This window comes from Cynocephalus volans, chromosome 2 (genome assembly GCF_027409185.1).
Source record: "Cynocephalus volans isolate mCynVol1 chromosome 2, mCynVol1.pri, whole genome shotgun sequence".
Taxonomy (NCBI): domain Eukaryota; kingdom Metazoa; phylum Chordata; class Mammalia; order Dermoptera; family Cynocephalidae; genus Cynocephalus; species Cynocephalus volans.
In genome coordinates, this window is record NC_084461.1 from 39,577,543 (window position 1) to 39,593,389 (window position 15,847).

Genomic DNA, 15,847 nt, shown 5'->3' on the forward strand with positions numbered 1-15,847 from the left:
TTTGTCATTCTTTCATTTGCAGTAAAAATGAGTATGTCAGTTTTAATTCTCTTCAGCAGGAATGTCAGTGTTACATTTGAATAAATTTCCAAGTAGAGAATTAGGAAAATTAAATGTAAAGATCAAAATCTTCTAATGCCTCTCTTCTTTGGGAGATGAACATGTAAGATTTTGGTTTATTTCCTTCTGTTCTTATTCTTTGTATTTTACATATTTGTGTATTTACTTGTCTGGTCATATTGTATATTTTTACTTTGAATTCTGTAAATTTTATATACTGTACAGTATTCTTGACTTTTTTAATCATTAAAAACCCTTAAAATTATTTTAAGAGACTTTATATTCATCCATCATATGGATATACAAAATTTATTTAATTTTTCCCTAATGCTGTACATTTTAGGTTGTTTGATTTTTATTTCTTTTTGTGCATAAGTACATCTTTGACATTTTTGATTTTTGGCTTAGAATAGATTCCTAGAAGTGAAAGGGTGTGTTCTTTTTTATAGGCTTTTATACTTATTGCCATGTTTCCAGAAAGCTTGTCCCAATTTACACTCCCACTGGTCATCTGTGAGAGTGCCTATCTTGAAGGTTAGTGGTCAGCATGATTTTTTTAAAAAGAAACAGAAAAAAGTAATAACACAAATACTTCCTCAATTCATTTTTGTTTCCAATTCTTGATGGCAAAAGGATATTCTGCAAATAATTAAGTTTGACTAGAAAACTTTTTCAAATTATAAATGTTATTCTCTAAATAATTGTTTTCAATGACTGTTAAAGTGCAAGCATGAAACTGAGTAAAATTAGAGTGAGAGTTTACACTGATACATAATTGACAGAAAAGGGATACTTAACTGCATCTTCATTCTTTTGTTACTTTATTTAAAAAGCCCCAAATCCTTATTTTACAAGTAAGAATTTTCCATATGTTTTCATTGAAAATCTCACTGTAATTTGGATAATGCTGAAGTTATCTTTTTATAATAAAAAAAAATTTTTTTCCTTTGACTGTATTGCAGAACAAAGGATTTGACAGCCCCTATTCAAAAGAAGCTAAGAGATTTTTTAATTAAACCACCCTCTTGGAAAGGTGGAGATTTGTGTATCCTGTTTGAAAAGTGTCAGACTTTGGGGATTTTAAATACAAATGTTTGTGAAGAAGAAAAAATTGATTCAGTTGTACTAGAAATACAGTTTTCTCAAAAAATGAACGTTTAGCTCTTAGTTAACTTAGCTTCATTTGGTGAATTTGAATGACCAGCAGGGGGCAGCAGATTTCCATTATTATTTTAACTTGTGGTTTGTCAGAAAACTGATTTGAATTTTGAAGAAGCCAGTGGCATACTGATATGGGGAGGAGACAGGGAAGGACGTGAATGTAGCTCTTGAAATGTTATCATGGGTACCATCTTCCTTTTTCCTTTCTTTAAAAAAATGGCTTTCTCTCAGTCCTTAAGTTTATCAACAGTATTTCCCAATATCTGTCCGTCTGTCTCATTTCTCTCCTTCTTCATTCAGTTTCTATTATTAGTTATAGTAACCACAATAGCTGTTACAGTAACAGTTCTGTAACAGTAACTAGCATAAAGTAGTAAGAGGCGCTTGTTCAAAGTACTCTCTTATATGTATACTTCTGTGGTTATATCATGTTTCTTTTTTCTTCTGTTCTTTTATGTTTCATGACCTGTTTTCTCTACTTCTTCTATTTCTTTTCTTTTTCTCTATTTCTATTACCTCAGGCATGCTATTTACTACCAGATATTTTTATTCCTATATTATATATACAGCTAACAAGATATTCTTATTCTGAGACCATAAATATAATATTGGGTCAGATTAATACTCTGTAATAGCAAGTTTGTATTAATTTGAATTTAAGGATAGTTGAAGCCTTAATTTAAAAAATATTCAAATTACTAAAGTAAAAGTCTTTTAATATACGAAATTTGGAAGAAATTGAAAAGGATAAATAAGAAAATAAAATCATCTAGGCTCCTGTTACTACGTAACTGTTAATTCAAGGCTTTTTCATATGCATATGTTTAAATACATTCTATTTAATGTGTTATTTAATTTTCTAACTTTAAATTTAATGTTCTGTTTAATTTTATAACTAATAATTTTTAGCATCTACATGTTATAGCACTTAGATATGCTATAATTTATTTATCCAAATCCATATTATTAGTTGTTTTTAACTTTTTTGTTGTTGCGGTATTCTTTCTTGTGCATCTTTATTTCCTGGTCAAATTTTTATAAGTGCAATTACATGGTCTAAGTGAATAAGATCTTTTTCCTGGTTTTTGATATTGATAAATTGATCTCCACAAAGGATTCATCTTTGTGCAGAGTTCTTATTTTATTGCACTCTTCTCTATTCCTAGGTGTTGTTATAGAACAAATAGGAAACTGGCAAAACAAGCCTGCTGTTTTAGATTTTTTTTTTTTTAATTTTATTTTGTCAATATACATTGTGGCTGATTATTGCTCCCCATCACCAAAACCTCCCTCCCTTCTCCCTCCCCCCCTCCCCCCAACAATGTCCTTTCTGTTTGCTTGTCGTATCAACTTCAAATAATTGTGGTTGTTATATCTTTTTCCCCCCGCCCCGGTTTGTGTGTGTGTGTGTGTGTGTGTGTGTGTGTGTGTGTGTGTGTGAATTTATATATTAATTTTTCAGCTCCCACCAATAAGTGAGAACATGTGGTATTTCTCTTTCTGTGCCTGACTTGTTTCACTTAATATAATTCTCTCAAGGTCCATCCATGTTGTTGCAAATGGCAGTATTTCATTCGTTTTTATAGCTGAGTAGTATTCCATTGTGTAGATGTACCACATTTTCCGTATCCACTCATCCGATGATGGGCATTTAGGCTGGTTCCAACTCTTGGCTATTGTAAAGAGTGCTGCGATAAACATTGGGAAACAGGTATACCTTCGACTTGATGATTTCCATTCCTCTGGGTATATTCCCAACAGTGGGATAGCTGGGTCGTATGGTAGATCTATCTGCAATTGTTTGAGGAACCTCCATACCATTTTCCATAGAGGCTGCACCATTTTGCAGTCCCACCAACAATGTATGAGAGTTCCTTTTTCTCCGCAGCCTTGCCAGCATTTATCGTTCATAGTCTTTTGGATTTTAGCCTTCCTAACTGGGGTTAGATGGTATCTCAATGTGGTTTTTTTTTTTGTCGTTTTTTCGTGACCGGCACTCAGCCAGTGAGTGCACTGGTCAGTCCTATATAGGATCCGAACCCGCGGCGGGAGCGCCGCCACGCTCCCAGCGCAGCACTCTACCAAGTGCGCCACGGGCTCGGCCCTGGTATCTCAATGTGCTTTGATGTGCATTTCCCGGATGCTGAGTGATGTTGAGCATTTTTTCATATGTCTGTTGGCCATTTGTATATCTTCCTTAGAGAAATGCCTACTTAGCTCTTTTGCCCATTTTTTAATTGGGTTGCTTGTTTTCTTCCTGTACAGTTGTTTGAGTTCCTTATATATTCTGGATATTAATCCTTTGTCAGATACATATTTTGCAAATATTTTCTCCCACTCTGTTGGTTGTCTTTTAACTCTTTTAATTGTTTCTTTTGCTGTGCAGAAGCTTTTTAGTTTGATATAATCCCATTTGTTTATTTTTCCTTTGGTTGCCCGTGCTTTTGGGGTCGTATTCATGAAGTCTGTGCCCAGTCCTATTTCCTGAAGTGTTTCTCCTATGTTTTCTTTAAGAAGTTTTATTGTTTCAAGGTGTATATTTAAATCCTTAATCCATTTTGAGTTGATTTTAGTATACGGTGAGAGGTATGGATCTAGTTTCATTCTCCTGCATATGGATATCCAGTTATCCCAGCACCGTTTGGTGAATAGGCAGTCCCTTCGCCAGTGAATAGGCTTGGTGCCTTTGTCAAAGATCAGCTGGCAGTAAGTGTGTGGGTTGATTTCTGGATTCTCTATTCTATTCCATTGGTCAGTGTGTCTGTTTTTATGCCAGTACCATACTGTTTTGGTTATTATAGCTTTGTAGTATAGCTTAAAGTCAGGTAGTGTTATGCCTCCAGCTTTATTTTTTTGGCTCAGCATTGCTTTGGCTATGCGTGGTCTTTTATTGTTGCATATAAATGTCTGGATAGTTTTTTCCATTTTTGAGAAAAATGTCTTTGGAATTTTGATGGGGATTGCATTGAATTTGTATATCACTTTGGGTAGTATGGACATTTTCACTATGTTGATTCTTCCAATCCAAGAGCATGGGATATCTTTCCATCTTCTTGTATCCTCTCTAATTTCTCTCAGCAGTGGTTTGTAGTTCTCATTATAGAGATTTTTCACCTCCTTGGTTAACTCAATTCCTAAGTATTTTATTTTTTTGGTGGCTATTGTAAATGGGCAGGCTTTCTTGATTTCTCGTTCTGCATGTTCACTATTGGAGAAAAGAAATGCTACTGATTTTTGTGTGTTGATTTTATATCCTGCTACTGTGCTGAAATCATTTATCAATTCCAACAGTATTTTTGTAGAGGTTTTAGGCTGTTCGATATATAGGATCATGTCATCTGCAAACAGGGACAGTTTGACTTCATCTTTTCCAATCTGGATGCCCTTTATTTCCTTCTCTTCTCTGATTGCTCTGGCTAGTACTTCCAACACTATGTTGAATAGGAGTGGTGAGAGTGGGCATCCTTGTATAGTTCCTGTTCTTAAAGGAAAAGCTTTCAGCTTTTCCCCATTCAGGATGATATTGGCTGTGGGTTTGGCATATATGGCTTTAATTATGTTGAGATACTTTCCCTCTATACCTAACTTATAGAGGGTCTTTGTCATGAATGAGTGCTGAACTTTATCAAATGCTTTTTCAGCATCTATAGAGATGATCATATGGTCCTTGTGTTTGACTTTATTAATATGGTGTATCACATTTATTGATTTGCGTATGTTGAACCAACCTTGCATCCCTGGGATGAATCCCACTTGATCGTGATGAATAATTTTACATATGTGTTGCTGTATTCTTTTTGCTAGTAATTTAGTGAGGATTTTTGCATCTATATTCATCAAGGATATCGGCCTGTAGTTTTCTTTTTTGGTTATATCTTTACCTGGTTTTGGTATCAGGATGATGTTTGCTTCATAGAATGAGTTTGGGAGATTTGCGTCCGTTTCAATCTTTTGGAATAGTTTGTAAAGAATCGGTGTCAATTCCTCTTTGAATGTTTGGTAAAATTCTGCTGTGAATCCATCTGGTCCTGGGCTTTTCTTTGTTGGGAGCCTTCTGATAACAGCTTCAATCTCCTTTATTGTTATTGGTCTGTTCAAATTTTCTACGTCTTCACGGTTCAGTTTTGGGAGCTTGTGTGTGTCCAGAAATTTATCCATTTCCTCCAGATTTTCAAATTTGTTGGCGTATAGTTGTTTATAGTAGTCTCGAATGATTCCTTGTATTTCAGATGAATCAGTTGTAATAGCGCCTTTTTCATTTCTAATTTTTGTTATTTGAGTCTTCTCTCTTCTTTTTTTTGTTAGCCATGCTAATGGTTTGTCAATTTTATTTATCTTTTCAAAAAACCAACTTTTTGATTCGTTGATCTTTTGAATTGTTTTTTGGTTTTCAATTTCATTCAGTTCTGCTCTGATCTTAATGATTTCTTTCCGTCTGCTAACTTTAGGTTTGGATTGTTCTTGTTTTTCTAGTTCTTTAAGGTGAAGTGTTAGGTTGTTCACTTGCCACCTTTCTATTCTTCTGAAGTGAGCATTTAATGCAATAAATTTTCCCCTCAATACTGCTTTTGCAGTATCCCACAGGTTTTGGTATGATGTATCATTGTTTTCATTAGTTTCAATAAATTTTTTGATTTCCTGCTTGATTTCTTCTTGGACCCATATGTCATTAAGTAGAATGCTGTTTAATTTCCATGTGTTTGTATAGTTTCCCGAGTTTCATTTGTTATTAATTTCTAGTTTTAATCCATTGTGGTCTGAGAAGATACATGGGATAATTCCAATTTTTTTGAATTTATTGAGACTTGATTTGTGACCTAATATGTGATCTATCCTGGAGAATGATCCATGTGCTGCTGAGAAGAATGAATATTCTGAGATTGTTGGGTGGAATGTTCTGTAGATATCTGCCAATTCCAATTGGTCTAGAGTCTTGTTTAGATCTTGTGTTTCTCTACTGATTCTTTGCCTAGATGATCTGTCTAATATTGACAGTGGGGTGTTTAGGTCCCCTGCTATTATGGTATTAGTGTCTATTTCCTTCTTTAGGTCTAATAGAGTTTGTTTTATAAATCTGGCTGCCCCAACATTGGGTGCATACATATTTATGATTGTTATGTCTTCTTGATGGATCAGTCCTTTTATCATTAAGTAGTGTCCCTCATTGTCTCTTTTTATGGTTTTCAGTTTAAAGTCTATTTTGTCAGATATAAGAATAGCTACTCCAGCTTGTTTTTCTTTTCTGTTTGCATGGTAAATCTTTTTCCATCCTTTCACTCTTAGTCTGTGTGAATCTTTATGGGTGAGGTGGGTCTCTTGTAGGCAGCATATAGTTGGGTCCTGCTTTTTGATCCAGTCAGCCAGTCTGTGTCTTTTAATTGGGGAATTTAAGCCTTTTACATTAAGAGTTGTTATTGAAAGGTGTTGATTTATTCCTAGCATTTTATTGGTTGTTTGGTTGTCTTAGGTGTCTTTTGTTCCTTGCTTTCTGATTTACTGTTTGTTTTCTGTGTTTGTTGGTTCCTTAGGTTGTAGATAGTGTTTTTGTTAGCTTGTTTTCTCTTCATGAATGCCATTTTTATTATACTAGCGGGTTTAGATTTTTCTTGGGTCTTTATGGCAGTGGTAGTTATTTTTCAGGAACCAAACACAGTACTCCCTTGAGGATTTCTTGTAAGGGTGGTCTTGTGGTAGTGAACTCCCACAGTTTTTGTTTGTCTGAGAAATATACTATTTGCCCCTCATTTCGGAAGGATAGCCTTGCAGGGTAGAGTATTCTTGGCTGGCAATCTTTGTCTTTTAGTATTTTGAAAATATCATCCCATTCCTTTCTAGCTTTTAGGGTTTGTGATGAAAAGTCTGATGTTAACCAGATTGGGGCTCCCTTATAGGTGATTTGACGCTTCTCTCTTGCAGCTTTTAAGATTCTCTCTTTATCTCTGAGTTTTGCCAATTTGACTATGACATGTCTTGGAGAAGGTCTTTTTGGGTTGAATACATTTGGAGATCGTTGAGCTTCCTGGATCTGAAGATCTGTGATTTTTCCTATACCTGGGAAGTTTTCTGCCACTATTTTGTTGAATATGTTTTCAATGGAATCTCCATTTTCCTCCCCTTCTGGAATACCCATGACTCGGATATTTGATCGCTTATGGTTGTCTGATATCTCTCTCAGATTTTCTTCAATGTCCTTGATTCTTTTTTCTTTCTTTTTGTCTGCTTGTGTTATTTCAAACAGCCGATCTTCAAGTTCAGAGGTTCTCTCTTCAACTTTGACAAGCCTGCTGGTTAAACTCTCCGTTGTGTTTTTTATTTCGTTGAATAACTTCTTCAGTTCAGCAAGTTCTGCTACATTTTTTTTCAGGACATTGATTTCCTTGTACATTTCCTCTTTCAGATCCTGTATACTTTTCCTCATTTCATCATGATGTCTAGCTGAGTTTTCTTGTATCTCATTCAGTTTCCTTAGAATTTTCACTCGAAATTCCTTGTCAGTCATTTCAAGGGCTTCTTGTTCTATAGGATCTAGAGTTTGAAATTTATTAACTTTTGATGGTGTACTTTCTTGATTTTTTGTATTTCTGGTATCTTTTTTTTGGTGTTTATTCATTGTGGCCGGGGGTTTCACAGTTCACCGGTTTGAGACTAATGACTAACTAGGATGTTGCTGTGGTTGCCAATTTCGTATGGCTCCCTCGGTGACTGCTCAGTTGGCCTCTAGTGCCTTGTGTGTGTGGTTGCCTCGGGTCTTGGGCTTCTCTGGGGAGCCACCTTTCTGGTCAGCTTGGACTCTGCTGGGCTGGTGGATCACGTACCACAGGGTGTGTGATCTCTGTTGAGCTTTCACTTCCTGTGCAGGACTTCTCCCTGTTCCGTATGCTCTGGCCCAGGCTGTTAGATCGTGCAGTGGCGACCCCACCGGGTGTGTGGTTTCTGTCGAGTCTCCGCCTCCCTGGCCGCACGTCTCCCCCCTCTGTGCACACTGTGCTGGGCTGGGGCGTGTCTTCTGCAACCCTCGTCTATCAGCTGGGCCTTCAAGACCCTGCTCGGCACTGCCTCGCCCAGGAAGTCTACCAGGTTTCTGCTGGGCACAGACGACCGGTCTCTCTGGGTGCCTTTGTAGCACTATGTAGATCTTTCTCGGGTCTTGTTCACCTTTGTATCCCCCCAGTATAGACCGAGTCTAGCGCCCACCTGCAGCCTGGTCTCCGGCAAGTTCAAGCGGACCTGGGAACTCTCCTACCACACTATTCCCAACCAGAAATTCGTTAGGCTTTTTTCCAAACTGGTGGCCGCAGAGATGGTATCTGCCTCCCAGTAACAGGGAGTTTACCTGGGGCCGGAGTCCAGGGTATGGTGGAGTGACAGTCGGCCCGCCCGTACTTCCTTGCCCTCCCGACACTGGCTCGGGACACCCCCCGCCACCAGCCCCGCCAGAGAACCGCGGAGGGAGTGGGAGCGGAGGCCAGTCCACAGGCTCCGGAAAGCCCGGCGCGCCAGGCCAAGCAAGTGGAAGGGCTCAGTGATGGCCGAGCTGGGCGGAGCTGCCCGCACCTGGGAAAATGGAAGCAGCACCGGGCGGTGAGTGGCCTGGTGGTGCAGGCGGGAGCCGCATGGGCATCCACCCCCCGAACAGAGCTGTGCCAGGGATCACTCACAGTGCTGTGCCAGGTCGGGTGCTCGCTCTCTGTCTCAGGTTAGCCGCCTTTCCCAGTTCTCAGACGCTGCCGCATTGGGCTGTTCAGTCGCGGCGCGGCTCGGGCGCTCCCAGGAATCTTCTTTAATGCCGGTCTGAAACCTCGAATCGTGAATAGGGCAGCTGGCCGCCTTCAGCGCGGCCCCGGCCTCCGGGATCCTGGCTGCATCTACAGCAGCCCTGGCGCCGTGTTCCCTGTTTCGAGACTCGCTTTTGCAGCTAAGAAACAGTTCTTTTCCTGCTCCACACTTCAAAGCTGTTGCCTGTAAATGAGGCAGCCTCTCCTGCCGGGGGCAAAGTGGCGGTCACCCCCCACGACCGGTCAGCAGCAGCAGTCCTCCCTTAAGTGATGGCGAGAGGAAGGTCCACAAGTTTCCCGGCTGCCTGAGGCCCAGTGGCCGCCTTTTCCATCTCAGCTACTCCGCGCCAGCCGCCGCAGCCGCCGCCATCTTGAAAAGCCCTGCTGTTCTAGATTTTGAAGATAGAATGTTTCTTTTCTTCTGATGTTTCCTAATTTCTGACTTTTTACATTAACCATCAGTGGTTCTTAGCTTGTGCTTCTTTATTATAAGAAATTGTCCCTTTATGGCTGTGTTTAGCAGCTCAAGGTAGTTCAAAATAATAATAAAAATGGAATAGCTACCCCAAATTGGGCATTAGTACAAAACTGCAGATGTTACACTGGGTGCTTTATGAATATTAGCTCACTTAATCCCCACACTAACTCTTGAGGTAGGAAATGTTATTCTCATTTTACACTGAAGGTATTTTAAGGTACCCTAAATTAGTCACCTTTGTGTTTATGGAGCCTGCCCTAGCACCTGGCACAGTCAAACAAATATAATGTTTGTTAAATGAACATTAGATGAATATTTTATTTGTTAGCTCATTTCATATTTTGGAATCCTTTTTGGATAGGTTATGGCAGGATATACACTGTAGTTAATATGGTACCAATATGTTGACCTTCATTATTATTTATTGAAGGAAACATACAAGTCCAAACAAGAAAAGCAAGGTTTTATTATGCAAGAGGGAATGGAATGGACCCAAAGTAGCTAGACAACAATTCCTAAAATTGAATTTTTGTTCTGACAGAGAATTCTTCTGGGTTTCCTCTGAGCCCAATGCTATGGTTTCACAACACCCAATATTATGAATACTGAAAACTGTTGACAGCAACCAGTCAGCTGAAATGGATGATTTGCTTTATATCCAGATAACATATAGACATTAACATCTTTATGATTTTATAGTCCCTCTACTTGTGCTAGTGTCTAGATTGTGTGGGAAATAGAGGATTTGTGAAAATGGAACAGTGTTTTCAGACTAAATTTTCTGATTTTTGCACTTTGATGCTTGTTTCCAAATGAAAATAGAACAGAATTAAGTGAGTCAAAAGCCAAACTAAAAATAATTTTTTTTGCTATGTGATTAATTAGTACCTACAAAGCATTGAAATGAGAGAAGCAAGTAAATGGTATTTATGCTATTGCTTTGGCTTTGTCTATTTTATGACTTTTTTGTTTGTTTTCAGATTTATTTCTTATAGTATACTTGGAATTAGGTAAATTAGGGGTCTCTTTCATGTAGAATACAATTTTCATTATAGGGCTAAATAGCTTAAAAGGAACAGTCTTGGACAGTGTTGCAAATTCATTGTCTTGGAAGCTGAGAACTCTTTAATCTCTGGATGAGTAATCACAGACTAGTCTCATTAATCACTTTAGCAAGCAGAAAAAACCAAAAAACAAAACAAAGCCATAAACCCTACACATTTGTTGACAATGTGATGTTGCAATGGTAAATTTAGAGATGAAAATAATTTAGTTTTTAAGAGACCACGTGAAATTAGCTTAATGCTGATATAATTGTGCATACGTGTTTAACAAGTTGACTTTGATTGTTAAATCACTATGTGGTTCCTTTTTTTTCTCCTTAAGATGCCATCAGAAGTGGATACACATTAATTAAATGCCCTCAGAAATTTTTTCCTTCTTCTTCATTCAGTTTTATAGGGGAAAATCATGGTTCCTTTTAAGCCAAGTTACAGTAAAGTGGTTATATCCTCTGCATCTGTCCCTCTGTGATCCGTCCTTCTACAGGACTTTGTGAAATATACAGGTGATAGAGCCTCTTTCTCCATTTGACTTTTGAAAAAAAATGTTATCAATTACAAATATCTCAGTGTCTGAAATAGTCCTTTGAATTTTTAAAGTCAAAAGTTTGGGGCCGGCCCGTAGCTCACTTGGGAGAGTGTGGTGTTGAGGACACCAAGGCCACAGGTTGGGATCTCTATATAGGGATGGCCAGTTCCCTCACTTGGGAGAGCGTGGTGCTGACAGCACCAAGTCAAGAGTCAAGATTCCCTTACCCTCATCTTATAGAGAGAAGAAAGGAAAAAAAAGAAAAAAAAAAGTTTGGTAGAACATATTTTTGATAACAATTTCAGAATCCTGTAATTAAAAACTAGAAAGGATTTATCAAAATCAACCGAAGTTGAATGTTTGGGAAGTCTCAGGTTGGGTATTTGGGTTTTCATTAAACCTTGGATTTAAATATGGGAGGATGTGTTGAGTTTAAAACTTCATGTCAGATTGGGATTATGAACTTAATCAAAAGCGTTAATTTTTCTCTGACCTGTTATCCATAATAATATACATAAAGAGATTCCAGGCTTTATTTTGTGCGCGATAACCTTAGGCAGATTTATCACACTTTGAGCTCTGTAAAATGTGAATGTTGTGTTTGATAAATGAGCTTAGGTTGAAAGGACAATTAAAATAATTCTGACATTTTGATCCATCATCTTTGAAATTTATGTTATTTTTATAGGCTCCCTTTATTGAAATGTGGCTCTTTGCACATCTTCTACGTTCCTTGTGCTGCCTTTGCCTGTGTCCCACTTCAGCAATAACATAAAAGTCTCTACCAAGGTGGTAGCAGGCTGGGCCATGATTAGATGGGAGGTCATGTTTTTTTTCTGATGTGGTGCTTATCAGTGAAGATTTCTAGGTGCTTTTGTGCTTTTTTAATAATAAAGTGTTTAAAAAAAGTAACAGGTTGACACTTGTATAGCTTTTAAATGGTACAATGGATCAATGGTGCATTTATTACAACCCTTAAAGTGGAGTTTAATAATTTTTTGGAATTTTTTCTGAAGTGATAAATTTAGTTTTGTTTCTGTAGAATGACCACCTCAATCATGTACAGTCAGTAATATGAATTCTTAAAATTAGATTCAACACCCAGCTTCTTTCCTTTTTCTTTTACCACTCCACCTCCAGAGGTCTACAAATTAACTGTTTTCAAGACTGGATCAGTTATTGTCACATATTTCAGTTGTGGCGTTCGTATAGTACATTCTTGCATGATTGTAAATGAACGTGTAACAAGAATTGCCTTTCTCTTATTTTTCTTAAGATTATTTTTCTGGTTAAAAGGGTGGGTGCAAATTTTAATGAACGTATAACCTTATTCATCTACCTCTTTGGAAGTGAAGTATTTTAGGATCCTAATGGGATAAATCCAATTATTTCTATTACTACTTAAGTATAGGGCTTCACAGAGCTGTAATTAATTTGGAAAATAGAACAGTATCAACCCACACACTTTTTTCTTTCTTGATAACAAAGGGCAGCAGAGTTCTAAATGAAATGGATCATTATTTTGATTTGTACCTGTTCCCACTTGACAGCTTGAATCAGCAAAATTTATCTGAGAGGTCTGTAGGGCTGCCTTGTGTGATTTCTTATTCCTGTCATTCTCTTTAGTCCTCCTTTAGTCTGGTAGAATACACATAAATACAGAGGCAGAAGTTGCTTAATCAACATTCAGACAATAATAAATAGATCTGAATTTTTCATTAATTTCTTAATTTTACTGGTAATTTTCCATTATATTTTTCTTTTCCAGTCAGCCTTTTTATTATTATTATAGTACCCGAGCTCTACCATTCTGTATTTGTTTGGTTGCTTCTTTTATCCTAAATACAGAACTTTATACTCAATCCTGTTGTTTATTTGTTTTTGCCAGCTGGCTGGTAAAATTTTTTGTTTTTATTTACTTTTTTACTGAAAATATATCAGTGCTCAGTTGATTTGATCGGGAGAAAAAAGATGTGGTTCTCAGATGTCTTCTGCCATTTAAATCTTTGAAATAAGTTTCAGAAGGCAGTTCAGATTTATCTAGTTAAAATGTTTTAAGTGATTAGCTAAACCTCTAAATGATTCTGAATATCATAAATACAAAACTTGTACCATTCTCAAAAAGTTATGTGGATTAAACTCTCACAGCTGATAATTTTGCTCTCTAGGCAATGAATCGCTCCCTGGCTAATGTGATTCTTGGAGGCTATGGTACCACTTCAACAGCTGGTGGAAAACCCATGGAAATTTCTGGCACACATACAGAAATCAACCTTGACAATGCAATTGACATGATTCGAGAAGCTAATAGCATTATTATTACTCCAGGTAAAAAAAAAAAAAAAAAGGGCAGAAAATAGAAAGCAAACAACCTATAATAGCTGTTGTAGTTGATTACATTAACACAATTTCTTAGGAAAAAATAGAATTGGAACTTCAATTTTGAAAACATAATGGAAACTTAGTAGTAATTCTATGACTGCTTCATGAAAAATGCTGAGAATTCTTGGTTTAGGTTAATATTTTGGGGATCACATAGATAGTCTATACATCAACATCGTGGGTTCTAGCCATGTCCTTCTGTAATTTTATATGTATGTTTAAATCACTTATGAGTTTTGATTATTTTTTTAGTTTAGGCAATTTTGGGTCTATTGTCAAATTAAATTTGATATAGTATATGAAAGAGTCCAGCTCATTTATTAGACTTGCTGATTAAATATTAGTCTCTTTTCAAAAATAAATATTTAAAAAACCATCAAGAATCATGGGGTTTCCAACCAGATAAGGCAATATGGCTTAGCAAGAAAAGCTTGGTCTGGGAGTCACAGCACCTCAATTTTGTTCCTAATTTTACCTCAACAATCTACATGGCATTGACCAAGTCATTTGATCTCTAAGCCTCAATTTCCCAATTTGCTGGGGTTTAGCCCAGTTCTTATTCTTTGTTATGACAGAATACGCTGGTATTATTGTCCATATTTTGATTTCACATTAAGATTTTAACTTTATTATGTTATCATATGAGGTCTTTATAAAGAAAGTTTGCTGATTTGACATGTGGATAGTGTACTGGTGGGTTATGGATGAAGATAAAAGTAATAAACAGTTGAACTGAATGTTAAGGTGCACGCCTTCTCAATTTAGGGGCAGTATCACTTAGGGGCATTTGAAACACATGGATTTGGGTTTTTAGTTGTCACAAGGATGGGACTGCTGCTGTCAGTTAGTGGGCGGAAGCAGATAAACTAAATATAATGTAATGCATGGGACACTCCTGCATAATGAACTGTCTCAGCCAAAGTGGCATTAGTGTTACTTGTTCAGAAACACTGTGATGGAGTATGAAGGTGTAAAGCTGCAGAAGACACGATCATTTCCCTGTAGGCATTTTCCATCGGTGAAGAAGTCAGATAGATAGACAAATTATGCAAGGTGGTTTGTGATAAGGGCTAAGTTGAGCTTTGTAGACAATTTTGCTATCATGAGGAACCTACTAAGGTTTGCGGGAAAGTGAGTTTTTGTTCTGGACCTTTGAAGATTCATGGTGTTGGGGTTGGGGGAAGGCTGAGAGGATAGTTTGAGCAGAGACTTGGTATTTGGAAAAATAGGGGTAAAAAAGTGGGGACAGATGTGAGATTCATTGTATGGGTAGAATGGACAGAATGGAGGGGTTACAGGAGAAGGAAGATGACCGAAGTTCTTGGTTATACCTGTAATAACATCAGAAATATGGAGAACTTTTTTGGGGGGTGATACAAGGGGAAATTTTAAGTTCTTTTTTGGAGATATTAACTTTGAGATGGAGACAGGGCAATGGGCATGCTGGACTGTAGCTGACATGACAGGTTGAGCCTGTGGACAGAGGATGAGGCATCAGGTGGTTGTTGAAGCCATGGGATGGGCTGAGAGTTACAAGGAGAGTGTGAGGGGCAAAAGTAGAGCCCTGGGGGAATCTTTGTCACTTGGCGGGGGAAACAAAAGGAGAAATACTATTCAAGGAATTAGGGGAAGACCAGTAACAAAGTTAGGAGGGTAGCCAGGGGATTGCACTGACATCAAAGCCAAGTATGAAGAGTTTAAAAACACATGAGAGAGAGAGGAGAAGAGAGGGCACACGCAAGTGTGTATATGGTGAGTGGGAGGGTGTGTCCCACAGTATCAGACACTGTCGAGGACTGAGGAGGGATCATTAGATTTTGAATTTCAAATTTAGGCCAATATTTTTAAAAGTCCAGATTACGTGTTTGTTTTCATTTTTAGTCATGTTAAGTGACTGTCTGTTGGCATAAAAATATGTTTTAGTCAAGAGAGATTCTAGCTCATAAAAATTCAAAATAAAAGACATGTTCTTCTGTGTTCTCAATGTTCTTCACAGGCTATGGTCTCTGTGCAGCCAAAGCTCAGTACCCCATTGCTGATTTGGTAAAGATGCTCGCCGAGCAAGGCAAAAAAGTCAGGTAAGTGTTTGTAGTGAGAGGCTTGCAGTGTGTGGAAAGATGTGTGTGTGAAGAAAAGGAAATAGATAGCTTTTTAAAAAAGATGAGTAATCCTTTAAAATGATGTTTTACATATGTAATCCTAGGCAAAGAAACTGAATTGTATAAAAACCCCTATTTTAGTCTTGGTCTTAGTACTTAGATTTTGCTCTCTCTGACAGCATCGGCTCTAAATATGGAGTCATTTTAGAAAGGGAATTTTGTTATTCCAAATTCTAGAATGTTTATTAATGGGGAGAAACAGAAGTCTTATTTCTCTGTGGTTTGATTTGGGGAAGGAGGTC

General features: G+C 37.5%; 1 protein-coding gene across 3 annotated transcripts in view; it reads left to right on the forward strand.

Annotated features, from left to right (window-relative positions):
* NNT (nicotinamide nucleotide transhydrogenase) overlaps window positions 1–15,847 on the forward strand; it is a 117,512-nt gene that overhangs the window by 72,333 nt on the left and 29,332 nt on the right. For all 3 annotated transcript variants that reach the window (XM_063084222.1, XM_063084217.1, XM_063084212.1), the window contains exons 18-19: window positions 13,233–13,392; window positions 15,443–15,524. In XM_063084222.1, the coding sequence (XP_062940292.1) occupies window positions 13,233–13,392; window positions 15,443–15,524 (242 nt within the window). The remainder of the gene's footprint in view (window positions 1–13,232; window positions 13,393–15,442; window positions 15,525–15,847) is intronic.